The sequence below is a fragment of the Pogona vitticeps genome, chromosome 4 (assembly GCF_051106095.1).
Source record: "Pogona vitticeps strain Pit_001003342236 chromosome 4, PviZW2.1, whole genome shotgun sequence".
Taxonomy (NCBI): domain Eukaryota; kingdom Metazoa; phylum Chordata; class Lepidosauria; order Squamata; family Agamidae; genus Pogona; species Pogona vitticeps.
Window position 1 is genome coordinate 74633535 of NC_135786.1, and position 22085 is coordinate 74655619.

The 22085-nt window shown below is 39.0% G+C and overlaps 1 protein-coding gene across 5 annotated transcripts in view; it reads left to right on the forward strand.

Annotated features, from left to right (window-relative positions):
* The window catches only part of PATJ (PATJ crumbs cell polarity complex component), a 219626-nt gene that overhangs the window by 120445 nt on the left and 77096 nt on the right, over positions 1-22085 (forward strand). For all 5 annotated transcript variants that reach the window (XM_072997719.2, XM_072997722.2, XM_072997721.2 and 2 more), the window contains exon 28: positions 19558-19754. In XM_072997719.2, the coding sequence (XP_072853820.2) occupies positions 19558-19754 (197 nt within the window). The remainder of the gene's footprint in view (positions 1-19557; positions 19755-22085) is intronic.

The following is a 22085-nucleotide window of genomic DNA, read 5'->3' on the forward strand; positions in this document are numbered from 1 at the left end:
GGGCTAGCCTAGCCTCTTGCGGGAGTGAGTTCCAGTCTGGGATCAGCAATAGAGAAGGTCCTCTCCTCTGTCCCCACCAATGTGGCTGTGAGGGTGGTTCGACTGAGAGAAAGACCTCTCCTGATGATCTTGAATACCTGAGTATGCTCATAAAGGGAGATATGGTCTTAGATAGATTGGACCCAAAGCAGTTTAGGGCTTTATCGGTTAAAGCCAGCACTTTGAATTGTGCCTACAAACAGATCACGAGCCAGTGAAGCTGCTGTTAACTGGCTGCTGCATCTTGGACCTGCTGGAATTTCCAAACACTTTCCAAAGGCAGCCCCACATACAACGTGTTACAGTAATCCAGCCTAGATGTAACTAGGGCATTTTTCACCATGGCCAGATTCAGATCTCTCCAAGAACAGGCACAATTGGCACACTAGTATCAAGTGGGCAAAGGCACTCCTGGCCACTGCCAAAACCTGGGCATCCAGGCTCAGAGATGAATCCAGGAGCACCCCCAAGCTGTGCACCTGTTTTCAGCAGCAGTGTAACTCCATCCAGGATTTGAGATAAATGCGTTTCTAACAGAAAAAAGAAATTGGTGTTGCCATGCATATATGTATGTTATACTTCTTCCACAATACACCGTAGGAAATAAAAACGAGAGGGAATTTACACTTTTCAATATGTATTGTTTTAGAAAAGGACCATCTTGAGCCATCTCAGCATTGATTTTCATTCTTCCCTGGTAAATTTTTCCAATGGTATTTTTCCCTTTACTATTTGTAATGTCACAGAACATTGGGGCATATAATAAGGGATGGATCCATTTATTTGCAGTAAAAAAATCATTAAAATTATTTCTGGCGATAATGTTTATTCATTTATTTATTTACAAGATTTTTTTTTTAGCCACTCCATTACCAGTGGTCTCTGAGCAGCATACAATGATATTAAAACGTTTAAAACATTAAAACCATTAAAAATAGGCAATATTATAATAATATCCTATATTAAAAACAATCATTAAAACATTAATATTAATAAATCCTGCTGCTCATATGGCCAGCTAAAGAATACTATTTAATTAAAATGCTGGCTAAACAGGTCTTTGCCTGGTGCCGAAAAGTCAAAAGTTTTGGAGCCAGGTGGATCTCTATAGGGAGGGCATTCCAAAGTTGGGGGGCAACAGCCGAGAAGGCCCTATTTCAACACGCCATCCCCCTCACCTCTTTCAGGGATGGGACCTTCAGAAGGGCCTCCTGACCTGATCTTAGAGGACAGCAGGCTCGTATGGAAGAAGGCGGTCCTTTAGATAACCAGGTCCTAAGCTTTTAGGGCTTTATATGTCAAAGTAAGCACTTTGAATTGGGCCCGAGCAGCAGCCGGCAGCCAGTGTAAATTTTTCAGAACCGGTGTAATATGAGTCCGTGCAGCGGCACCACTTACCAGCTGCACAGCCCGGTTCTGTGCCAGTTGCAGTAGCTGGACTGTCTTTAAAGGCTGTCCCACGTATAGCGTATTGCAGTAGTCCAGTCTGGTTGTTACCAGTGCATGTGTGACTGTTGCCAGGCTCTGCTCATCCAGGTAAGGATGAAGTTGATATATTCTCCACAGCTGTAAGAAGGCAGTCCTGGACACCGAGTCCACCTGGGCTTCCAAGGTCAGATGGAGGTCGAAAAGCACCCACAAGCTGCGGACCCTGTCCTTTCGGGGGAATGTAACTCTGTCTAAGGCAGGGAAATGGCCCTTTAACCTATCTGGTGGAACCCCTACTAGCAGAACTTCTGACTTGTCTGGATTGAGCCTCAGTTTATTGACCCTCATCCAGTCCATTATCGAGTCCAGGCATGAGTTCAGAATGGCAACTGCCACACCTGGATTGGTGGAGAATGAGAGTAGAGCTGGATGTCATCAGCATATTGCTGACTTCTCAGCCCAAACCTCCTAACGACCTCCCCCAGTGGATTCATGTAGATATTGAATAGGATGGGGGACAGTATAGAGCCTTGAGGAACCCCATGACACAACCACCATGGATCAGAGCTACTGTTGTGGCAGTTTAGCACTGAAGACTCTTTGACCTATGTAAGAGTTCTTAAAGGATATCCCAGAATGCATTGAGAGTTCTCCGAAATGAGAGATATGGAACAATTATTTGCTGCCCTACTGTTTTGGTGATGATGACCTGAAGTAATTGTATGTGTGGGTTTTCAGCCATTGATTTCAGAACATGTTCGTAGCCGTACGGATTCTTGAGCCCCATTTCAGTATTAGTTTAAAATGTCCATACTAATTTTTTTTCTCAGTTCATTTTTGCCCTTGGAAGTGCTTGTGCAGCTGCTTTATAATATTAATGCAGGATTTTATCAAGGAAAAATGGCTTCAAGCAAAAGAAGAAGAAGAGTCCTTTGCTTATATTTAATCCACTCTGTCAGAATGGTGTTCAAAAATCAGTCTGCTCTTATTTCCTTTCTAATCTGCCTAAAACATTTGTGCCTTATCAGCAGCAAGGCACTGCAAGAGAAGCATATAGGCAGCTCTTTCCAATTTGCCTGACTTTCACCCGTCTCATGCAGCTTGAGTACATAGCACTGCAGGATTCCCTGATGGTGCAAAGGCTCTCTAAACTCAGCAGTTGTTACTCTGTGTGAAAAATGCATTTGTAGTTTTGACTACCCAGAGGAGATCACTCTTATGCTGTGGCATGCTGCTGACAATCAGGTAATTTAACACAAGCAAGTATGGGTTAGAGGGCTGGCCCAGATGTCAAATTAAACCATAGTATGCTGTTACAACAATGAGTTACAGTGAACTTCAAAATCATCCATCTGTACCACTCCTCCATCCTGCAGCATGGCTGCAACGAGGACTTTGGATGCTTTGGTTTATATTTTTATTATTAAATTTGCGGATGATACAACAGTGGTGGGACTCATAAATAAGAACAATGAGTCTGCTTATACAAAGGAAGTACAAAGATTGATACTATGGTGTAAAGAAAATCATCTCACACTTAACATCAAAAAAACTAAAGAACTCATAATTGATTTTAGGAGGAAGAGAAATGTACATTTACCACTGTACATAAACGGTGAGGAAGTGGAGAGAGTTGGTAGTTTTAAATTTCTGGGCACTTACATCTCAGAGGACCTCTCATGGACTATAAATGCCAACATGCTAATAAAGAAGGCACAGAAGAGGCTGTATTTCCTGAGAATGCTCGGGAAGTTAAATTTATCACAGCATTTGCTTCTGTCCTACTACCGTAGCACCATTGAGAGTGTCCTAACTTATGGCATTCTGGCATGGTTTGGGAGTAGCTCTGTAGCGGACAAAAAAGCTCTACAGAGAACCATTAAAATTGCCCAGAATATCATCGGGCTCCAGCTACCAACCCTGGATGACATCTTCACATCCCGCTGTCTGAGGAAGTCACACAGCATCCTGAGAGACTCTTCCCATCCTGCTTATAACTTTTTTGAACTGTTACCGTCTGGCAGAAGATATAGAACAATTAAGACTCGGACCACACGTTTTCTAAATAGTTTTTATCCTAGAGCTATAATTGCAATTAATAATGAGCTTAAAGACCACCAGTAGTGAATAATTAGTTGGACTGTGTTACTTGGACTGAGGTGTAGATGTTTGTATTTTTAGTGGGGGATTTCTAGTGGGTGGGGAGTGTTTGGGGAATGTTATGTGTGTGCATGTGTCTGGTCTCTGGGTGTCTGTGAATTTCGTTGTATGATATACTGTGTATATACTTACAATGACAATAAATTATATTATTATTATTATTATTATTATTATTATTATTATTATTTTACATTTACCATGGTTTGTTGTTCTCATCCAAACCTGACAAACTGTGGTTAATCATGAGTTTCTCTAGCGGTAGCAAGCAAATTTCAAAGTGTGATCTAGGAAACTGGCACCTTTTAAATTTTATGGTTAACACACACAAAAAGTAATCGGAAAGCGGGAGAAAGAGATATTGTGGACTGACCTTGGATGTATGCAGACTCCATGCCCCATTTTAAAATCTTTGTTAGAGCAGACAAATGGATATGCTATAGCTATTATGTGACCCAACAAGAAAAAGAATTTAAGAAGAGCTGTCAAGAAGCTGCCAATATCAAGCACAAAAGATACTCTAGTCTTCTGCAATTCTTGATTCATTCCTATTATATCTTCTTATGAAGGATAAGTTCTGATTTACTTTTTAGAGTGCTTTAGAAGCAGGTATATTCTAAGCAAACATTTGAAAGTTTTGGATTAAATCAGGACGTTTTTCAAACAGAGGCAAATTCAGCATACTTCTTGGCACTTTGGTTTAAAAAAAAAAATGAGAATCCCATCACTCTGGGGTAGCCTGCTGCTTTTACTCATGTATTCAGGTTAATATTACCTGAATGCTTGTAGAGAGTTAGTGATAACAGTTAGTGACACAGCCACCGTCATCTGAGTGGTTTACAAAGAATTATATTGATATATTTTAGGAAGTAGTCTTCTGCTCTTCTGCCTGGTAAGCAGAGAGTTTCAGCAGCACATATCCATGCAAACCTGTAAGTTTAAAATTCATACTTCCTGAAGGAACGAAGGCCTTTGAAGTAATGCAGTAATCAAGCATGGGTCAAGGCCAGTTTCCAGAATCTTTTTGAAGTTCCTGGAATATAGGTTTTTCATCTATTTGCACTAAAGATGATTCAGAGAAGGGATTGAAAATTCTAAAATCCTCTTCATGTGGCTAGCTAGTAACCGGATATTGAGTGGAGCCCTTAGGTTTTGTTCACATAAAAGGTAAAGAAAATATGTATAATTTTCTAATTCAGGATCAAAACGCAAAGTCTAGGAGGATGAAATGCTGAGCCATAATAAAGGCTTGAAAGTAACAATCATTGAAAAATTCATATGGTTGTACATATTGGCTGAAATCCTTTGCCTTGGGGCACTAGAGTAAGCACATTGAGTCAGTGGACATTTGCGGAGTCAATGCCTTAAATTTCATCGATTCATTTGTCCTACTCTAGTTGCAACTCACTATGCTAAAGTAAGTTGCAATTAGAGAAGGTCGTTTTGAATAAATGGAACTTATGGAGGAGAGCTGACTTACCAAATCTCCACTGATACAGTGGGGCCACTCTGGTGCAACTTACTATCCCAAGCAACAAGATTTCAGCCATTAAGTTAAATATAGTGTTAGTCTACCTCGCGTACGCCCATGATACTCAATGGAGTGTCATTTAGTGGCAACTGACATACTCCATTTGTTTCAGCTGGTCTATGCTAGGTAGGACCACCGCTTGATTTAACCCATCCATTTGATGTAACAGAGAATGATAGCACTTCCACAACTCCCAAGGAGGCAATAAAAGTATTAATATTCAGAATGTTTTGTGTCCAAATGTCTATGGTTAGACATTTGTTTATGCCATAAGACCTGTTTATACAGCTGTCATAGAGCAAGTTATCACATTGAATAGTAGTGGAACTGCTGAGTAGCTCAATGGTTCAGGTACTCAATGGCTGCGAAGCTGGAGGTTGGGAGTTCTGTTCTTCATTGATCCATCGGGGCCCTTCTAGTTCTAAGATTATTATTATAAGCTCATTGAGGTTCAAAAGTATGGATTTGATTTGATTTTTTTCTCTTTTTCCTCCTTCAACTCAGTAGGGATGTATGATTTTTTATTCATATCATAGAGAATTCTGAGATTCTTCAATGCTTTGTCTCATTCGGTATGTTGTATCAGAATTGATAGTAATGAACTATTAGAATTGAGCACTAACTGGTGTGGCAAGTCACCTGAACCAGTGGCAGAGGGTGGAATGAACACTGGAGAAAAGTGCTTTCCCCTCTAGATTACTGTGTTTATGTTCCTGTCCTCCTCCTTCCTTCCTCTGAGGTCACTTTCTGTTTCTTTGTCTTTTAGCTCTAGTTTTTATTCAACATCTTGATTCAAAAAATGAATTTAAAGTACTCTGCTTAGTGAACATCACTATCATTCATCAGATTATTGTTATAATGGAAAGAGGTATGATACTATCACATCAGGGTCCTTGCTCGAAGAACTTCCCTAGCAGATACATTATATAATAATCATCGTAGAATTGCAGAACTTGAATGGATCCTATGGATAATCAAGTCCAACCTCTGTCAAGGAGGCACAGTGGGCAATCAAACTCCAGATGCCAAAGCCACTCAACTATCCAGCAATTCAATAATCCTAGAACTGCAAAGAAGAGCTTTCTATGATATTACTGAGACTCAGGAACACTTTTTCTCAGGAGTACCAGTTCCCATGAATACTACTAAACTTTTCAGGAGCAGATTAAGATGTCTGTATTTGCTTAGGTATTTTAAAGGTAGTAAACATTCTGTTTAGCTTTTTCTGTTTTGGTTTGTTTGGTTTTGTATTTTATTATGATGGTTTGTTTTTGTTATGTATTCTTGAACACTTTCACAGCCAGGATCTGATAGTTGTTGTGGGTTTTTCGGGCTCTTTGGCCATGTTCTGAAGGTTGTTCTTCCTAACATTTCACCAATCTCTTTGGCCAGCATGCTGTCTGTGCTCTGTTTTGGTTATATTTTATTCATATGCATGTGTCAGGAGTTTTAGTCATACTTCCATACACTATCAGAGCAATTAAGAAATAGTGACTATAGTGTCTTGCTCAATTTTGATGTGTGCAGACATCCAACTACAGATACTGCCATAGCATTCTAATGAGGTGCTGGTTCTGTGCCTAGTTGTTCACAACTGGCACGTCATTGGATTGCCCTTCTACCTTCCACTGTTGCAGCTTTGCCTATGTGTAAGTGTTGAGAGGATAATGGCCAAAAATCTGTACCTTTGTCTATTGAAATAATTGCTACTAATTGGCAAAGTTAAAGTAGTATGTTCCTAGCAAGAATGTATGTTAATATACATACATATATTATTTTTTTACAAATATATTCCCTGCTTTTTTTAAAAAAAGAAGACGTTTCTGGCGGAGGAAGATTTTGTATAATTAGATACTTCCTCTATCTATTTTGGGGCTCTGATAGCTTGCATGGAATGAAACCGATTGCGTGTGAATCAAACAAGCTGTGGGACAGAAGCAGGAACTCCTTAATTACTGAAACTCTCCCCCTGCCAGTGACATCATCACCCTTCTGCAGATGTGTCTGATGCAACAGGATTTTGACCATGGTTTAATATAAAAATGGGCACTTTTGAATTAATACATGCATATGTGGCACAAATGAAAAATAAGCTGATTGATTGATTCCTAGTGCCAGGCAACTGATCCTTATGCAAAAGCAGCAAAGTCCCATTGATATTTGAGCAGATCAGATATTAACATTTATTTATTTATTTATTTATTTATTTGTTTATTTAATTTATACCCCGCCTATCTGGCCCACTGGACCACTCTAGGTGGCTTCCAAATATAAAATCAAATAATAAAACATAGACAAATACATAATAATCAAACAAGAACAGCAGTAAAAATAAAAAGGAAAAGTAAGAAAAAATCAAGAGTTGGCTGGAGGGAAGGCCTGAATAAACAGCCATGTTTTTAATTGGGTTTTAAATTAATGAAATAGGGACAGGGGGCTGCAAAAACAGCTTGGGAACTGCATGAACCTGGTGGAAACAACAAAGAATATACCTTCTTTCAGTAAAAAAGTATAATGACTCTTTGCAACAGAAATCTGGCTCATCGAATGAGACAATATGCACACTATAATTAATTCTGGGAGTATATAAAGTGGATGGCAGTGAAATTAAAATCCTTGACTTCTCCATCTCACATAACATTTCATAAAATTATAGAGGATTGCTGAACTAAGCATAACTATCTATGACTATCCTATATTAGGAGAAAGGGTGAACAGGATCTGTTTGTTTTGTTTTGTTTGTTTGGCTATTCCTAACTTGTAAGCAGTTGGGGCAGAAATTAACATTTGGTGGAGAGAAAGTGTTTATAGTATATCATTTACTCTAACCTGGTCCATGTTCCTTGCATGTACCAATGGCATGAACCTATCCTCATTTTAGCAGTGAGGAGGAAATTGTTTTGGAAAGACATAATGCCATAGGTCGTCCTTTTGAAATTGGTCAATAGTTGCCAAAAAGTTTTTTGACTCCAAGGTCTATGTTTTGCCATGTAAGATTCTTAGCGCTTTAAGGAAAGAGTATTAACATCATTTGTCATTGTTTCAGTTGCAACAAATTAAAAAAACAAACAAAAAAACCCCAAACAATTTGTTAAATTACAGCTTTTTAGTATGCTCCATTTAGGGGCTTGTAAGCTATAATCAATAAATTAGATGCATTGACTTTCCAGTTCTGTGATTAGCTTCATGCTGAAGAAGTAAATTTCAAGAAGGATATGACTTGTGTGATGTGCAAGACTGTAATTGTGTATGCAAGGTGGATAAATATTGAAGTGGATAAATATTGAAACATAATCACAAAATAATGCTATATTTGTGCTGTCAGATTGAATGGATTGGATTCTATACATCTCTTCCACTCTCCCACAACCTTGGATTTATTGCGGCTGCCTAGATTTCATTCATTTCTCTGTGGATTAAGACATTTCTATATTCTTTTCAAATACAAATCATGATAAACCAAAATTTTAAGGATAACCTATGATGAGGGGTATTTCACATAATTCCAGTTTCTGCTGCATGAGACCATCATGTGTGTTTGCTCTAATAACAGCCATAAATTATGGCTTGACCATCTGTGTAGAAAAAGACTTCAAGAAATACATTTTTCATTGTCAGTAACCTTTCAAATGAAAAGGCTATGCAAAGCTGCATGCAGATATCCTATATATGTAGATGTATTGTCGTTCAGTGTTATCATGCAGCTTACAGTGACCCTAACAAGATTTTACGTATGTAAGATGTCCAAGAAGTGGTTTGCCATTGCTGTTCCATTCCAGTAAGTTTCCAAGGATAAGTGGGGATTTGACCCTAGATATCTTGAGTCCTCATCTAAATACTCCAGTCACTAAGCCATACTTACTCATGTACTTGAAAGTAAGCCCTAATGAACTGAACAGTGTGGCTATATGGACAAGTTATGCAGAGGAGGTAATTTCAATAAATCAAGTTACACTCGTTAAAATCCCTTCTTCCATGCAGCCGTTAAAGGCACAGAAGCCTTGTTTTCATTTTTATATAATCACCCAAAAATAAGTAGATTGTTTTGTTCTGCTTTTGGTAATCTTCCACCTCGTCTAATTTTCTCACCAAGATTAGCAACCCTCTATAACTTCTCTGAAGAGAGATCAAGAAGCCAGGACAGTAAAAGATGACAAGTTAACTTCTCAAAATCTCAAGATCTTGTTAACAATGATAAACATTTAAAAATTAGAGCTGGCATTCTTTTGATCCTCAGCTTTTAAAGCATTGACAGAATTGATATCTTTAATAATACGTTTTGAGGCCAAATGTGATTTCATAAGACAAAGTTCCCTTTTCAGAAATTTATTGATTTACAGATAAATTGTATGACATATTAACACACGACTGAAAGAAAATAACTTTATTAATGTCTATCTTGTAGGAGTATTTATGGATACTTCTGCACAAATTACAGGACTTTTGCTTCTCCTCTCCTCATATGCATCTTAGATCTACTCCAGAAGAGTCCCCTACTCCATTAAACCAATTTTACTGGTACTCCAGCACTTCAGAGGCAGAATTACCCCCTCCTCCTTCTACTAGTAAAGGTCTTTTCATCAGTAGGAGGAGTTAACTGAATGTGACTGAAAATATGACAAAATATGGTTTTTCAGTGTCTGACAAAATACACCTGGGGAATCTTGTCAGCTGAAATTTCACATACGCCATCCTGTTGGCAGAATATATTAATCGGGTCCTTTAGCTCTAAATGAAACAAAATATCCAGTATTCTTCTTGTAATGCAATAACAAGAGACTTCCTGCTGCTGGCTTTCCGAAAGTTTCTCATAATAAAGCAGAGGATACAATGGTTTGCAAAAGCAGGTACTCATGGGCTTCTTGCTGCTTAAGCAGAACTCTGAAAAATTATACTAGCTGCTAGGGGAGATGAATGAGAATGAAATGGGTGGAATTAGAAAGCTCTCCAAAATACATATGTTTAAGCAGTAAATATACAAAATGATCCATAGATATTCCTATCAATGTGCAAAATCAGTAAACTATCCAAGTGTCAGGCAAAACTGCCATTTAGCTTCAGCTGGACTGAATGCAGGGATGGAAGCTGCACATCAGCATCTGTATATGTAAATTCAGCTTAACATAGATTATGTTGGAATTCATTATTGATCCAGGCTGTCAATATTCTTCGGTATGTCTAGTCATTTCGCATGTCACTTGAGCCGTAGAAATATATACAGTATTTCAGTGACTGTGTAGACCTCAACGGCAGATGGACAGAGGCACAAAAGGTGTGCTGGTTTTTGCTGCCTACTGGATCCTATGCAGCTTTGTCCACACAACAGTTGAGTTTCAACTAAGAAACTCGTAGGTCTTCCCATTGAATATCCCTCTTGGGCAATCTAACAAGCCAACTGCAATGACTCCATCCTATGGATGTTGGTATTTGTAATTGAGTGACGTACCTAGAATTCTTTAGTATATAAAGGGCTAGTGTGCTTCCAACAGTTCTAAAACAGTAGAGCTCTACAGGAGAGAGTTATAAATGTATCACCAAATTACAAAGCTCAGGAGAAGTCGTAGGGTAGAGCCATGGCAAAAAAAATTGGTATAATATTGCTATAATAATGTAATCTAGACAATCCTGACAGGGAGCCAAAGTTCTACTGCATCTCATTAAAAGATAATGGAAAGGGATACAAGTACAGGAGATCTTTTATCAAATACAATATTTTGAAGGACGTCTCAAGTGTTTGGTTTTTTGATATGTTGTCAAAGTCAGAATAAGTGCAACAAAATGTCTAAAACACACTTCATGGAACCTTTAGACTATTAAGAGTAGCTACTGATATTTGTTTGTAAATCATAAACATAGATAATTTGTTGAATGGAAGTTTTTGTTTCTTAAGATGCATCCTGTGAATGACAAAAATGTAAGGCTGCTTAGGACATTTACAGTGTGGACATGGCGCATTCTGAAAATTAAGTCTATAGAACTCTTGCCACCGCTTTGCTATATGTGACCGTGCTCAGATATTAACAGTGGCACTTTATTAAAAAATTTCTTCGCAGTGCCATTTACATTCAGCTCCCAATACAAACAGAAATCCTGTAATAGCTAGAAAGGAATTATAGCTGCACAGCACTGCTGTTATGTTATTGTGCAGCAGAGCAAATCAATATTCTACAAGTCAATTCTAAAAATGGAAGCAGCCAAACAAAAAATTATAACTTTGAAATTGGACTTTGGAACTGCACAAAATTTGTGAGAGATGTAGCAGACAAAATGATCTTGCTGTGTCTCAAATTTGGGGAAGTTTGGACAAAGTGTGTTTGAGTAACAATTTTTAAAAATTAAAACTGGCTTCCCTCCCATGCAGAAATGTGACCCTAAATTAGCTTACACATATTGAAAATGTCAATCTTACTGATCTTGAAGGAGAATGGTTGATCCTTTCTACTTTTTTTAAAAAAATAGAAAGAATCTAGACTGCAGGGTATGAAATACTGATCCACAAAAGTGCCTTTCAAAAGGGCACATTGTTATAAGACTGAGAATGCATGGAACAGCATGTCAGTAACAGCATTACAAAGTAGATACATTGTTTCAGGCTTATGGGCCACAAAGGGAGATGTTTGGAGGGCAACAAAAGGTCACAGAAACAGTCAAAAGAGGTTTTCTTTGAAGAGTTAAAAAAATCAAGTTTAAAGAAAATAGTGAAATAGCAATCTTCCAGAAAGGGACACTTTGCCATGTATCCAGAGAATTAGCATACAATTTTGTAAACCTTATTCAAAGTATCTGCATTGCAGAATTACAGAGCAGTTGTGTTTGTCCCAGCCCTGAGTGCTTTCATTAAACATTTTCTCAGGATTTCCAAGAACACTCTTGACACAAATCTTCAAAGCGGAAATCATCTCCAGGTCTGGGGCAATCTGACCTTTTGACCCTGTCAGTCAAGACCTAATTAGCTGACTCTTACGAGGACAACTTTTTAACAACTGCCAAACAGGCATTGGTGCTGGCAAAGGGATTCTGCGTCTGATTGTAAAAATATTTCAAAAGATATTTTTAAAAAAATAAAGAATACTCAGAAACTCAGTCAGGTGTGAAATTACTGGATTTTTGCTTTGTGGCTGGGGATAGTATTACTCAATGTTAGTGGAGCTTTGGTGTCTATATCGTGTCATAGTTTCAATTATTTAACAGGTCTTGACACTATACAATTGTCTGGTAATAAGGAAAAAGACCTCCAAAATTGTCATGTGCCATCAAGTCTCAGGAGTTAATTATCTCCAGGGGGGAGGGCAATGTGTTGCCTGCATAATTATATTATAAACTACTCCAAGAGTGCTATGGGACAATATATCAGCAGCACATTTTGCTTTGCCTACCCCAAGGAAAGGGTTCAGAAATTGGAAGATCGCTTTCTAGTCTGCATTCTGTGGAGCAGGTGTGGCAACCTTAGCTCCCAAGGGGTTAAAGGGTGTATATGTCTCATCATTGGATGTTTTGCATTTACTCACTGAATACCCTCTTGTGCTCATTCTCACTTTTGAAAAACAGCCCTGACAATTGTTTTGTGTTTGGGTGAGAAGTGGTTAACTGATGAAAAAAGGGAGCACAAGAGGGCATTCTGTAGACCATTTTGACTGCTGCCATGGGTTTTGTGAACATTGAGGCTGCCCTTTGCTATGTAAAAGTATGTACAGCTTGGCATCCTTTTTGCTGCTGGCAGTGTGGGCATGATGTTGTGCATTTCCTGGTATTTTAAATCAGGGATGCAGAAGGTCAACATTCAACATTCATAAACCACAGGGTTGGTTTGTTTTTTGAAGAATTGAATAATTGTATATGAATTTTTTCCATTTGGAAAGACTGAGCTGGTTATGTGTCTGTATGTATTCTCTCCTGTTGTTTGTCTGATTTTATAGTAAATGTTAAATGCAATACAGTAGCTATCAGAAATTCAGATAATGGTGACCTTTACTAAAATGAGCAGTCTTTTATGACTGTAGATAAAGCCTTAGAGAACTTCATCAGATAAGAGAATATTGAGGCATAAATGGGAGTCAGCTAGGTTTGATGTCTAAAAGCAGAAACATTCTGGAATTGCACATAAGACCAGTACATAAAAGTGCTTGTATGAGTACAAAAGTAAAGATTTAGCAGGTGGGAAATATAAAAATACTTTGAAGATGACGGATAGAGATGAATAAAACTTCTGTCCAGAGAAATGCAAGGATAATGTGATGCACAAAAATTTGGCAAATGGAAACTAGACACTGGACACTAAGAGAAAGAAGGTACAGAGGGTATTATAGTATTAAAGTTTCCTCCTTTTTTAGTGTTTGCATGTCTGCTCATTCTGCTCATACACTGCTCATTTCCCACTGTATGAGCTGAGGTCAGCAAGTGGATACTGACCAGTGTGTTAAAATAAAACTCTCAAGGTAAAGATTTTCATGAAATATAAACATCTGGGAAGGGGAAGCTTTTTACATTATGGTTTCCATGCAGACTGAGTAATGGTTAGAGTAGATTTACTTAAATTAATTGCACTTAATAGTCACAGTTATTAGTCATATCCCATTTACTTTAATAGATCTACTTTGCATCAGTTATGCCCCCCATAAAAATTTTATCTATTAAAAATATTTATAATTTGCACATGATTAGTACAATCCAATTTACTGATGATTGTGTACTGTGTTTTTTAAACTAATTATTTATATGAAACCTCTGCCCTGCCTTTCCTACATTACATTAGTGCAGTGGAAAGAGTATCAAGCCACAGATTTTTGGTGGCTTCATACTTGTTTGTTGTATTACCATTGTTATTCTTGTAACTGCAAATTAGAGTGCCAACACCTCCACACATATTGGCGCTCTACACAGAATACACAGAACTGGCAGAATACGCAGAGGAATTATACCAGAAAGATCTGGATGTCCTGGACAACCCAGATAGTGTGGTTATTGACCCTGAGCCAGACATCCTGGAGAGTGAAGACAAGTGGGCCTTAGAAAGCATGGCTAACAACAAGGCCAGTGGCGGTGATGGCATTTCAATTCAACTTTTTAAAATCTTAAAAGAGGATGGTGTTAAGGTGCTACTCTGAATATGCCAGCAAGTTTGGAAAACTCAGCGGTGGCCAGAGGATTGGAAAAGATCAGTTTGCATCCCAATCCCAAAGAAGGGCAGTGCTACCGTACAATTGCACTCATTTCACACGCTAACAAGGTTATGCTCAAAATCCTCCAAGGTATGCTTTAGCAGTATGTGGACAGAGAACCCCCAGAAGTACAAACTGGATTTCGAAGGGGCAGAGGAACTAGAGACCAAATTGCTAACATGCACTGGATTATGGAGAAAGCCAGAGAGTTCCAGAAAAATATCTACTTCTGCTTTATCGACTACGCAAAAGCCTTTGACTGTGTGGACCACGGCAAACTATGGCAAGTCCTTAAAGAAACAGGAGTGCCTGACCACCTTATCTGTCTCCTGAGAAACCTATACATAGGACAGGAAGCAACAGTTAGAACTGGATATAGAACAACTGATTGGTTCAAAAGTGGGAAAGGAGTATGACAAGGCTGTATATTGTGCTCCTGCTTATTTAACTTATATGCCGAATACATCATGCGAAAGGCCAGACTGGATGAATCCCAAGCTGGAATTAAGACTGCCGGAAGAAATATCAACAACCTCCAATATGTAGATGATACCACTCTGATGGCAGAAAGTGAGGAGAAATTAAATAACCTCTTAATGAGGGTGAAAGAGGAGAGTGCCAAAAATGGTCTGAAGCTCAACATCAAAAAAACTAAGATAATGGCCACTGGTCCCATCACCTCCTGGGAAATAGAAGGGGAAGATATGGAGGCAATGACAGATTTTACTTTTCTGGGATTCCGTGATCGCTGCAGATGGTGACAGCAGCCACAGAATTAAAGGACACCTGCTTCCTGGGAGGAAAGCGATGACAAACCTAGACAGTATCTTAAAAAACAGAGACATCACCTTGCTGACAAAGGTCCGCATAGTCAAAGCTATGGTTTTTCCAGCAGCGATGTATGGAAGTGAAAGCTGGACGATAAAGAAGGCTGATCGCCAAAGAACTGATGCTGTTGAATTGTGGTGCCAGAGGAGACTCTTGAGAGTCCCCTAGACTGCAAAGAGAACAAACCTATCCATTTTGAAGGAAATCAAGCCTGAGTGCTCACTGGAAGGACAGATCCTGAAACTGAGGCCATCTGATGAGGACAGAAGACTCCCTGGAAAAGACCCTGGTGTTGGAAAAATGTGAGGGCAGGAGGAGAAGGGGGCGACAGAAGATAAGATGTTTGGACAGTGCCATTGAAGCTATCAACATGAATTTGATCAAACTCCGGGAGGCAGTGGAAGACAGGAGGGCCTGGTGTGCTCTATTCCATGGGGTCACGGAGAGTCGGACATGACTTAACGACTAAATAACAATGGCCTGCACAGGTATTCTATATTACTTAAACTGGACTCCAGATTCCCAAAATAAGTTGGGGTATTTTCACAGACTGTGATATTTTCACAGACTGACTTCATGCTGCACAGACACACAAAGACAAGCTCCACTCCTTCTCTCTCTTCTCCCCTCATCTGATGTGGGGGGAAAAAAAGATGAGACATCTCCGTAATCATCCCTTCTTTTTTAGACCATCTTTGCTCCTGGTGAAACACATCACCAAACGTTATTATCTCCTGTCCTTTGTCAGAGGTGTTCCTTCAAACCAAATAATTCTATTTATGGAAGCAAAGAGGAAATTTGCTTAAGCAGAACCACAGTGGTAGACATAGTAAAATCTATGACCAATATGTTGTTCAGTCAAACTGCTTTCACGATGGCCATAGCATTTCACTTCCGAAACAGTAATCCAGATCTTTTTGTACAAATATAGTAATACTGTAAAAGGATTGCCACTTGCATAAGGACAATGCTTGTTCAATCATGAAATCCTGCTTTACTGCACAAACAGGGCATTATGCTTCACCAAATTTTTCACAAGATTCAGGGCAAGGACTATAGAGCTGGATATGGCCCCACATTTCTTTGAAATTAGAAGCACTGACATAAAACCCAAGCTTGCTGCACATTTATCTAATTAAAACAAATAGTGTATGAAATAAAAGGATAGCGAGCTTTGTAGCTGTCTTGGTGCTGACAACATTTCATAGCAAAGTACAGGTTGCCAAGGCTAAAAGCCCTTTTCCATATGTTGCTGCCTCCCAAAACTCATTTGATGACAACTGCCCTACAGGCACTGTTGGTTTCTAATGCACAATCACCTGAACCACAGGTATGAGAGAACCCATTAAACAGAATGGGTGACAGTGAGAGGTGGGGGAAAGGTGAGAGAAGGAGGTAAAGTGTATGTGCTCACTGCAGCTTGGTCTGCAGCAATGGCAACTGTGGATAACTGAAACCATGGATACGGGAGCTACTACTATAGTTGATGCCTTGAATTTTTAAAAATAGGCAAATTCTTTTTTTATATAAGGTTACATTTTGCTTTCTCTGGGCATGAAAGACGCAGACTAATCGTGTGTTAAGTTTCAAATTGTAAATGAAGTTTTAGTTTTTCAACTTTCAGTGACTTGTGTTGTGACAGCATCATCTGTTCTTTTCTCTATTTTGATAGTGTCTCCTCTGTCAGGTTCCTCCTCAGTCTGCTGTTGCTATGGCAACATTCACTATTCATAGATAACATTGTACTGCCAGCATAGTCTACCCACAGAATGGTAGTTCTAACAACAGTGTGTGTTTATGGCCCCATTTTATTTATGGCTTCATTTTATTTCTTTGATGGGATTAATTACTTTCACCATGTACTGTTCATGGATGCTACTTTCATGTAATGGATTGAAGGCTGTTCAGAGTGCTAAAAAGAAAAGTAAGTATGCCATCCCATACACACTCAACAATGCCTGTAGGCCACCATAGCATCCTTTTCTTTAGGATGTACCATTCTATATTTCTTCCTCCCCAGCTCAGTGTTCTGTGATTACTGAGCATCCACAGTTCTCCTTTGACTTTGTTTGTGTCTCCACCAAATGCACCTGCGAAGATGATAGGACCAAGAGAAAGGTCTCTGCTGATGATCTTAACACTCGAGCACGCTTCTAATGGGAGACACAGTCCTTGAGATAGCTTGGAGCTAAACTGTTTGAGGCTTTATATGTTAGAAATAGCACTTTGAATTGTTCCTGGGAACAGATCAGCAGCCAACGGAGCTGCTGTAAAGGGGGGTTAATGTGATACCTCTGACCAGCCCCAGTTCACAATCTCAATTGTAGCGACAGAGTTTCTGCTTAAATTTGCCCTTGTGCAAAATATAAAAAAGCACAACCACCTGGAGGATAAGCTACTGCATGAGTCCAACGTTTTCTGCAAAATACAAGTTTTTTGCAAAAATATATACATTTTTCATGCATTTTTTTTTAAAAAATGCTGCTGATTATGAAAAATTTCACTGTTGTGTAGAAGTGAAAATTCTGATTGCTGTTATCATTTTTTCAGTGGTTTATCCTTAAGAAACAATAGAGATGAAAGGGAGTGCTAAAATAATTCATAGTATCAAAATATAGTTTAAATGAATTCCTTTTTAAAAATAATAAAGTTCATTTATTGATGGCAAAGGGAAAGAAAGAAGAAAGAGGGAGGGAAAAAGAAAATTAAAAAGGATATGCAAAATGTAATCTAATCATGGATTAAGCACATATGTTAATGTAAAATGAGCATGTGTCCAAAAGAGTAGCTAATGAGTTTTAAAAGGATATGCTTAAACACACTTATAGTGGATTTTTCTGAGATTAATTTGCATTAATACACCTAAAAAAGAGGTCATCACTGGATATGTCCACATCATATTTCTGGCTGTGAAGGAGGAGTGACTGAGAGTGTGCCATCCGTGGTAATTGAGGCTGTAATTGAAGAGAATGAGACCAATATTGTAAAAGAGAGTGGGAAAGAACCAGCGATCATGGTGGGGAAAAGTGAAATGGTGTCAGAAGAGAAAAAGGTGAAGAAGGCACAAAAGGATAAGGGGAGGAGCAAGAACTGACAGTGTGGGAGGAAAGTATAAATGAGCAGGAAGAGCATTGGTTCGGGGCAGAATTAGAGAACTGGATGAGAAAGAGAGAGAAGGAGAGGCGCGTGGAATTAGAATAAAAGAAATGCCAAGAATTACTCAGATATTTCCCCAATTCAAAGGTGGGTGGGTTGCTGCCAGACCCCCCCCCACTTAAGACGGAAGGCGAGACAACATTTGAGACTCAAGAGTGGACAGTTATTGTGTTCCCGAAAGGGCAAGGCCGAGGGAAACAAGTAATTTGTCCTGACAAGAGATTCAGCACACACACCCCCGAGAGAAGGTGACAGGGCCTGGCATCCATGCTGCGGCACCATCTGCGCAGTGTGGAGCACCCCTCTCCAGAGACCTACGGACCAGGAATGATTTGGCCGAGCCCCCCAGTGAACTCGTTAGACTTTGCAAGGGAATTTACATCCCCAAGTTCTGGCCTGTTGCCAGAATTAACCTGTTTCAATCCAATTATGAGTAACGTTGAAAATTATGGAACCAATAAAGACAAAGATAAGAGTACAGTTAAAATGTCTCCAGTTTTATTTTCCGCGCCAAATGAGGAGTTGCCCAAATCAGAAACAGATCCCGATTACACTGGCACATCTTGTTTTGTTGAGACACTTTTCTATTGAGGATGTGAAAAAACTGTGAATATTCTTTACCTCCTTAGGCAAGAGTGGTATGCACAGAATTAGCTTCCTATTAGTATATGTGACCTATTGAATTGGCTGTTCTTTTATGTGCCGTCAAGTTGCCACCAACAAACATGTAGCGACTCTTTCAGTGAGTGATATCCAAAACGTCCTGTCCTCAACTGCTGTGCTTTACTCTTGCAAACCCAAGCCTTCCTTTAGGAAGTTAGTCCATCTCATGTTTGGTCTCCCTCTTTTCCTGCTGCCTTCCACCCTTCCCAGCATTATTGTCTTTTCCAGAGAACCCTGCCTTTTCATGATGTCCCCATAGTAGGACAGCCTCAGTTTCAACCTTTTTGCCTCCAGGGATAGTTCAGACTTGATTTGATCTAGGGCTCACTTGTTTGTCTTTCTGGCAGTCCAGGGTATCCTCAGAACTCTCCTCCAATACCATATTTCAAACGAATCAGTAGGAATCAGCAAAATGAATTAGCTTTAAAATGATGATTGGTTGAAATATGCAGAACTCTCCCCCGCCCCCCGTATGGGTACCTTTTGAGCATTGCTTTGAATTAAATTCCCAAACAAGAAAAGGAAATGTAAGAAACTGTAGCATTTGATTCTAAATAGCTCCCTGTTTTGCTTCTCTTTATTTATTTATTATTTTAGAGAAAATCCGACAAAGATATGCAGATCTGCCTGGAGAATTGCACATTATTGAGCTTGAGAAGGATAAGAATGGACTTGGACTCAGCCTGGCTGGCAACAAGGATAGGTCTCGCATGAGCATTTTTGTTGTTGGTATCAATCCAGATGGTCCTGCAGGAAAAGATGGAAGAATGCGCACTGGAGATGAACTTTTAGAGGTAAATGGTTCTCTTTAAAAATTGGAAAGCTAGTTAAAGATTGTGTTGTTCATTCCAAAAAACAGGTGTGGCTAAGTAGCCAAGCTCCCCGAGGGAGCATAATAGATCTTGTGACTTACCTCCCAGCCCATCAACAACATTATTGAGACGCACCGCTAAAGAATCTGGTTACTTTGAGGCAAGGCTTTTATTGTACTATTGTCCCCCCTTATTCACCAATTTTTACAAATAGAGTCAATGTTTTTCTATTGCTTCTGTCTTCTTTCTGCAAATGAAATTTTGTTAAGGATGAACAGTTGGACTAGCAGCACAGTGTCTCATTACTGGTAGTGTTGGGAGCCATTTATTTGAACATACTCTTGTGTAAATGCATGAGGTTTGTTGGGGATTCTAATTCTGTTTAGAGATAATGGCTGAAATCTTGTTCAGTGGCTCCAGACATGTAGTAGTGAGGACACCATCATCAGTGGGAAATCACAGCTGATCAAAAATTATTTAAGGGTGTACATGACCCCTACACAATGCAACGAAGTTGCATGTGCATCAAAATTACCAAAGGAATCCTTTAATCAGTGGCAATTTGCCACTGCTAATAACATCGCCAAATATGACAAATAGATTTGACATAATCCTGGATTCCTGTAACATTTCATGTTTCACTAAAAGTATGGACTTGTCGAATTATAAGGTTTTAAACTACAGTAATGGCATCACTTTTAGAGCAGAGACCATTGCTTTTAAAAAAATTATTAAATGGATTCAAACTTTAAAATTGCATATCGTTTAATATGAATGCTGACCTCAGATGAGGTTAGCAAGAGCAAAGAAGAACTGGGTAGACAGGTTGAGTTTAGGATTATTTTGATATTTGTTTTAGTATAGCAAGTTGTTATACTGAAAAGATAAGAAGAGAAGAGAAAATGAAATGAAGGAGCAACACCATTAGCACATGTTATGTTCTGTTTAAACGAACACAGTTTTACTAACATTAACCCAAAATGTAATGCATTATTGATTATGTTCAGAAGAGGGGAACCAAGGTGGTAAAAAGTCATGGAAATCAAGTCCCATAATGAACATTGTGGGAGTTGAATCATTTAACTCAACGAGACTGGAAGGTGATATAGTGGCTGTATTCGGATATGTGAAGAGCTCCTAAGAGGAAGATGGAACAAACTTTTTTTTTTTATGGTGCTCCAGATCATAAGACCCAAACCAGCAAGCTGAAATCAAAATTACAAGAAAGGAGATTCTGACTAAACATTAGAAAGAATTTTCTGATGACTAGACAGTGGGAAAAGGCTGCCGTAGAAAGTGAAGTCTTTTCTTGGTGGTTTTTGAACAGAAGTTGAATGGTAATCTATTAGGGACGCTATAGCAGGACTCATGGCGCAGTGGTTAAACTGCTGTACTGCAGCCAAAACTGTGCTCACGACTTGGGGTTCAATCCCAGGTAGCTGGCTCAAGTGTTCTCTCCTTCTGAGGTCAGTAAAACGAGTACCCAACTCACCGGGGGGAGGCAATGTGTAGCCTGCATAATTAACTTGTAAACCGCCCAGAGAGTGCTTGAAGCACTATGGGGCGGTATGTAAGCAGCACACTTTGCTTTAGTGAATAACTCTTAGGGTACTTTTCAACTTGAGTGTTCTATGATTTTGTGTAATGTTTTCCAAGGTCTGGGATTCTGCCCTTTCATTTTTCAAAATCCATTTTGAACATTCTGTTTAGAATCATAAACAGTTCTTAACATGACATCTCCTGTTTGAAGATGGGGAAGAAAAGGCTGTTCTGCATTCTGAAGAAATGTTTCATGCATGTTGGTTGTTACACCTGAAGTACTAGAACGACACTCTGAGAGCTCCAGCACATGTAATCCACTCTCACCATGGAATGTTCCTCCCTCTATTGCTGCTGCTGAGCATTTCTGTATTGGTTGGACCCTGGCAAATCTGTTATCGTAGTGATATCTGAATACACTAATTTAGCATAAGCCCCTTTGAAAAGGAAGAGGATGGGAAGAGAATGAAGATATTCCCTTGAAGAAGGAGGACTACACAAGATGATCAAAAAGCACAGGAAATTACTTTGGACACTCTTCCATTTTTAAAAAAATAACTAAGTAATTAAAGCACACTGCTTTAAATCCCTAGCTTATCTGTTGAGCTTGTATAAAATTAATTTTTGTTTGCAGAAATATTAACTCAGTTATTTTTAGGAGGAAATGATTGCATTAATGAAATCTGATCAACTTAAAACATAGTTGCAGTGTAAATTATCTGGGTGGAAAAGGACAAGCAAATTGTTAGGAGTCAAGGGTTAATCTTAGCTGAA